The 5,987-nt window shown below is 32.2% G+C and overlaps 2 protein-coding genes across 2 annotated transcripts; both read left to right on the forward strand.

Moving 5' to 3' along the window:
• LOTGIDRAFT_79128 (hypothetical protein) lies at nt 1–297 on the forward strand (the record flags this gene model as incomplete). Its single annotated transcript, XM_009059160.1, has 1 exon — nt 1–297. A coding segment is annotated over one exon (297 nt), but the record flags the coding sequence as incomplete, so codon positions are not given.
• A 3,180-nt stretch (nt 298–3,477) lies between these two features.
• On the forward strand, nt 3,478–5,665 carry LOTGIDRAFT_163196 (hypothetical protein; the record flags this gene model as incomplete). Its single annotated transcript, XM_009059257.1, has 4 exons — nt 3,478–3,493; nt 3,779–3,964; nt 4,048–4,547; nt 4,679–5,665. 4 exons carry the CDS (start codon nt 3,478–3,480, stop codon nt 5,663–5,665), a joined length of 1,689 nt encoding a protein of 562 aa, XP_009057505.1.
• Between the last annotated feature and the right edge of the window lie 322 nt (nt 5,666–5,987).

Here is a 5,987-nt window from a genome sequence, read left to right on the forward strand (position 1 = left end):
CCCATCTCTGAACAGGAAATTTCGAAATCAATTAAGAAATTAAAACGTGGTAAAAGTTCAGGCAAGGATGATCTTCCGCCTAATTTATTCATAGATGGTGCGCCTATTTTGATGCCAATTTTACTCAAAATATTTAATTATATTCTAGATAATAATGATTACCCTAAATCATGGCTGAAAGGTATACTCACACCTATTCCCAAAAAGGGTAATCTTGATAACCCTGATAATTTTAGGGGGATAAATTTAAGTTCGGTTTTTGCTAAATTATTCTCACATATTATTAATTCGAGATTATATGACTGGGTTGAAGAAACTAATACGATTCCAGAATTTCAGTTTGGATTTCAAAGAGGTAAAAGTACAATAGATGCCATTTTTATTTTACATGGAGTAATCTCGTCCGTCTTAAATGACAACGGAAAGTCATTCTGTGCTTTCATTGACTTGAAGAAGGTGAAGGTGACCTCTTCTTTATAAATTAACCAAATTCGAATACAAAAATAGTAAGCATCATTCGATCAATTTATTCAGATGTAACAGTATTATCCGATTCTATGTTACAGAAACTTTTAAACAAATTCCAGTCATACTGCAATACATGGCATTTAAAAATTAATGCGGATAAGACAAAGATAGTTGTTTTCCGAAAAGGTAATAGTAAGGTAGATTACACTTTCAAAATTAATTCTGTAAAACTAAAATCGTCAACGAGTATTAATACCTTGGAGTTTTATTGAAGCGGTAAATTTCAAGAAACTCTGAGTAGACTTATTTATCAAGGTTTAAAAGCGTTATTTTTCGATTTTTGACATGGTAAATCAAAATATTCTTTTACAAAAATTAAAATTCTATAAGTTTTCGAATAATCTTCTGGCTTTTTTAGAATCCTACCTCCTTAACATAACAGAAACCAGTGTACCTCCATTGGGCAAAACCAATCGACATTTTTTTTTTATAAACAATATTTATACATTAATACATTAAATGGATTGGGGAACAGGCTTATGCCTATATAACCCCTCTCCATATTTCAAAGTTAATATAACTTTTAAGAAAATAAATATATATATATATGTAACTCAAACGTATTTACAATCATTTCAAAAACATCTATGGAAAAAGTGAGGCTGCTTTAAAAAGGAAAAATGATAATAATAATAATAATATCGATCATACTAGTAAAAATAATTTAGAAATAATAACTTAAAATCGTTTTGAAAGTGAAATGAAATTATGAACAGTTTTAAAAATTTCCTCAAACTCAAGCTGAGAATCTGTTACATTAAGCAAGATATCTAAATTTATAAGTTTTGATGGAAGTTTATTGATAGTAATGTTTCGGGCATCCAAATGTAAGGAGCAGTAGATGAGGTAATGTTCGGCGTCTCAAAATAGTGACCACAAACGCATGCAGGTTGTTCCGAAACGTGACGTAAAACTTTGTGGCCATTTAAATCACTACAGGAAAGACGCAAACGGCAATGCAGTATTGATTGACGCAAACGGCAATGCAGTATTGATTTTTTCGAGTTCCTAAATAAAAGTATGATGGTACTGTTTGGTCATTGATTTTGAGAGAAGATTTGAAAGCGGATATAGAATTGATAGATTTTTGGGTTTCAAGTATCTGATTCCAATCACGGATGGATGATCGAATGAATGAATTATAAAAAAGGTTGGTTCTGCAGTTACATTCTAAAAGTTGTCCATTGTTTCTGAGATTGTAGTTATCAATTTTAAATTCAATAAGGTCTGATAAATAAGGTGAAGTAAGATTATTCAAAATTGTGTATATTATTATACGTTTGTGCCGAATGCGCTTTTCCTGCAAGGTTGTAAATCCAGTTTCTTTATAAAGCAAGAGGTGACCGGTCCCCTCACAGCACCGCATATAGTCCTGAGTTGAATATTCTCTAATTTCGTAGTTAGTTCTGCTGTGCTCCCATCCCATATGATATCGCAATAGTCAAAATAGGGAAAAATGAAAGAAGTATAGATCGTATGGAGAGATTTTCTGCTAAGACGGTGTTTCAAGGATCTTAAACAATTTACAAGTTTATGTTTATCCCATTGACAGTTTGTTTAAATGTGAGCCCTAGATGTTTATGTAAAATAACTTCCTGAATAGGTGTATCATTTAGTTTTAAAGTTGGAAGAGGTAGGTTTCGTTTAGTAGTTAGTGCGAGTGTTTCAGTCTTCAGCGGGTTAAAGGAAACCAGCCACGTTTTTGACCAAATATTTATAGTTTCAAGGTCTCGATTCAAAACCTCCGCGCATGAGTTCGGGTCACCAATCGACATTTCAATGTATAACTTCTGGTGTACCTCAAGGATCTATCTTTTTTGTTATTAAATCTTTTTATAAATGATCGCCCACTTCATTTTATGTGTAACTGTGATTTGTTTGCTGATGATACTACAATGTATTCATCAATTTTAGATATTTGCTCATTAAACTAATAATAATTCTATGGTTATAACTCAATCGAAAACAAAAACTATGTTAATTGGCTCAAATCATCAATTAAAAATTCCAGGAAATTATCTTTCTTTACAACTATTCTATTCTCAAATTCAAAATGTCGCGGAATTTAAACTTATGGGTGTTATTTTGGATCAAAATTTTAATTGGAATAAGCATGTTAATTATATTTGTAAAATTTTAATTCAGAAATTATTTCAAATGCACAAGATTAAACCTCTCCTTCCTTCAAACCTTATTAAATTATTCTATTTTTCTCATTTTCAGTCCCACATTGATTACTGCTCCACCATTTGGGATACCTGCAATAATTATTCTTTAGCAGCCCTTAATAGACTTAAAAAATTGGCTTGTAGGCTTATTAATAATAAAACAGTACTGAAACCTTCTCCTCTGTCATCTTCCCATGAAACCTTATCCACATCATTGAATATTCTAACAGTTCAAAAACGTCAATAAATACATTTTTCTCTTTAAAATAAAAAATCGTAATTGTCCAGTTTATCTTCAAAATATTCTTCAATATAAAAACACGCCATATGCGTTCATTAACCAGAGATTCCTTATTCCAGAACTCTTTACCTCGATCCTTAAAAAAATCAATGTTTTGGCAAATTTAAAAAAACAACTCTTTTCTTTCTTGAAAAAAACATAATCAGATGAATGATAAATCGAGGGCTTACTGCCAGAATTTGTTATGTCCAATTTTGGTGAAAATGGGTTATGTCCATAAAACAAATACCTTATATGATGCCTATCTTTGACAGAAAAATCTAAGTCCTGATGTAATAATTAATTGTGTCATTGACCTTTTTAATATTATCATGTCCAAATATTCCTAAATTTTGCTATGCAAAAGTGATTAAGTCAGACATATCTGTAAAGATCAGTACATATTTATCAAGAAAATATTGGTAAGTCCAAACAAAAATGGCGGATTCTTTTGATTGAACCCCTTTTCCAATAATATTTAAATCAAATTTCAAAACCACAATGGCAACACATAGAGGTAAGATTTTGTAATTTTATTCTTTGATTTATTTTCTTGCCTTTAGTTAGAAAATAAATGCATCTTCCATACATGGATCGCAAGTTAAATGCACTTTTTGAAATGCCATTCTGGACATAATTAACTTTGCATGATAAAAAGTGAAGACTTGTGAATTTTGGTCTTAAACCTTTCATTATTGAATCAAACATGTGTATTTAGATTTCAAACTAACTTCAAGGCTATCTTGTCAAAAATTTATTTCTGTTCTTTTCAGATAAAAATCTCATACATCCATGGTATTAGAAATGATAGAGGAATCCGATTTTGATGATACACATAATGATCCGTCTTACGAAACAGAAACTGGGGAAGCGTCATCTTCTGATGACAATAAACATACAAGATGGAAAACTTCAAACCCTATTCGGTGGAAGAAAAATGTTAGAAAACGCCTATATAAGAATGGGAAAGAACACATAGATACTTCAGGTAAACATAAAAAAAACAGAAAGCACCCAAGCAAGTTAATTGTTCCAAATGCAGATTCAAGTGTTTTGAAAATTTCAATGAAGAAGATAGGGTAGAGATATGCCAGGAGTATTGGAATCTGGGAGATTACAAACGACAGAAAGATGTCATATTGTCAAGAACTAAAGCATATGGAATAGAGCGTGAAAGGCCAAGGTCTGCAGAACGTAAACGTAAAAGAAAACACACAATTTCATATTTCTTCATAAAACCCGATGGTTTGCATGTCAAAGTTTGCAAAAGGTTTTTCCTAGCTACATTATGTGTTAGCTCTGGTCCAGTTTATACAGCTTTGGCTGAGAAGGGCGAGGCTGGTACCTTTGTTGGTGAAGATAAAAGGGGTCCGCATACACCGAGTAACAAGACTAGCGAGGAACGATTAGATTTAGTTCGCAAGCATATAGAAAGTTTTCCGAAGATTGAATCACACTACACCAGAAGTGATACCCATCGCCAATACTTAAACCAAGATCTGAGTATAAGTAAGATGTACCAGTTGTATAAATTGCATTGTGATCAATTAGTATCACCAAAAACAAATCCTGTAGAAGAATTAACATACAGAAGATTATTTTGTACTGAATACAACCTTTCCTTCTTTCACCCCAAAAAAGATCAATGCATGAAATGTTCAAAACATAAAATCTTAACAGGCATTGATAACGTAATTTTGAGGAGGAATACCAGGCTCATCTCCAACGCAGTAAAGAAGCTCAAGCTGCAAAGTCTTCAGATAAATTAAGAGCTACAAAAGATTCAAATTTCATCTCTGCTTCGTTTGATCTTCAAAGCGTTCTTCAGCTACCAAATACCAATGCATCACTCCTCCATTACAGTAGAAAGCTTAGTCTATACAATCTCTGTATTTATAATGCAGCCAAACCTAACGATGCATTTTGCTACTGCTGGAACGAAGTTCAAGCTGGGCGTGGAAGCAATGAGATTGGAACCGCTATTTACAATTGGTTATCAGATCTACCGAGTAATATTAGAGAGGTATCTCTTTTTTCAGATACATGCGGAGGTCAAAACCGGAATCAAAATGTAGCAGCAATGTTTGTACATGCAGTGCAGTCCACTCCTTTAGAAGTCATTTCCCACAATTGTCTAGAGAGTGGGCACAGCTACATGGAATGCGATAGCATGCATTCTGCAATAGAATCTAAAAAACGCAACCTGGATCTTTTCACGATGCTAGATTGGGTTTCAGTCTTTAAAAAAGCCAGACGTAAAAGACCTTACAATGTTGTTAATCTAAGATATAACGACATTTACAATTTTCAAGATGTTACCCAACAGCTAATGAAGAACAGGAAACGTGACGTAGATGGAAATATAGTAAATTGGCTGCTGGTTAAATCGTTCAGATATCAAAAAAATCAACCAGGTGTAGTACTATACAAATACAATTACGGTGAAGAGTATAAGCAAATTAATGTCTTTGGTCGCGGTGGTCATTCAATCATCAAACTACCAAAAGCTTACTCCTTCGAAACCCCTAGTGAAGCAAAGAAGAATGATCTTGTTAAATTGTGTGACCATATGGTAATTCCAGTTGAGATACAACACTGGTATAGATCGCTACCAACATCTGGAAGATCTAAGGATCTCTTACCATCTCCAGCAGTACAAGATACAGAAGATTCAGATGATGACTGTTAAACATAGTGCTTACATGTAAAATGTAATTTATGTCTAAGAATTTGACTATTTTTTATTCATAAAAGTGATATAATCAAAAATTAAACACAAAAGGTGTTATTATAATAATAATGTTTATTCGGTAATCAGGCCATATGACCAATAGATACAAATAAATATATAATCTACATGTACATAAAATCTTGAATAATTATAAACAGAATCTTTAATAAATATAAACGGAATCTTGAATAAATATAAACGAAATCTTGAATAAGTATAAATGGAATCTTATATACACGTAAATGAAATCTTATATTAGGGAATAAAATAATGAAACATA

The sequence above is a fragment of the Lottia gigantea genome, assembly GCF_000327385.1.
Source record: "Lottia gigantea unplaced genomic scaffold LOTGIsca_38, whole genome shotgun sequence".
Taxonomy (NCBI): domain Eukaryota; kingdom Metazoa; phylum Mollusca; class Gastropoda; family Lottiidae; genus Lottia; species Lottia gigantea.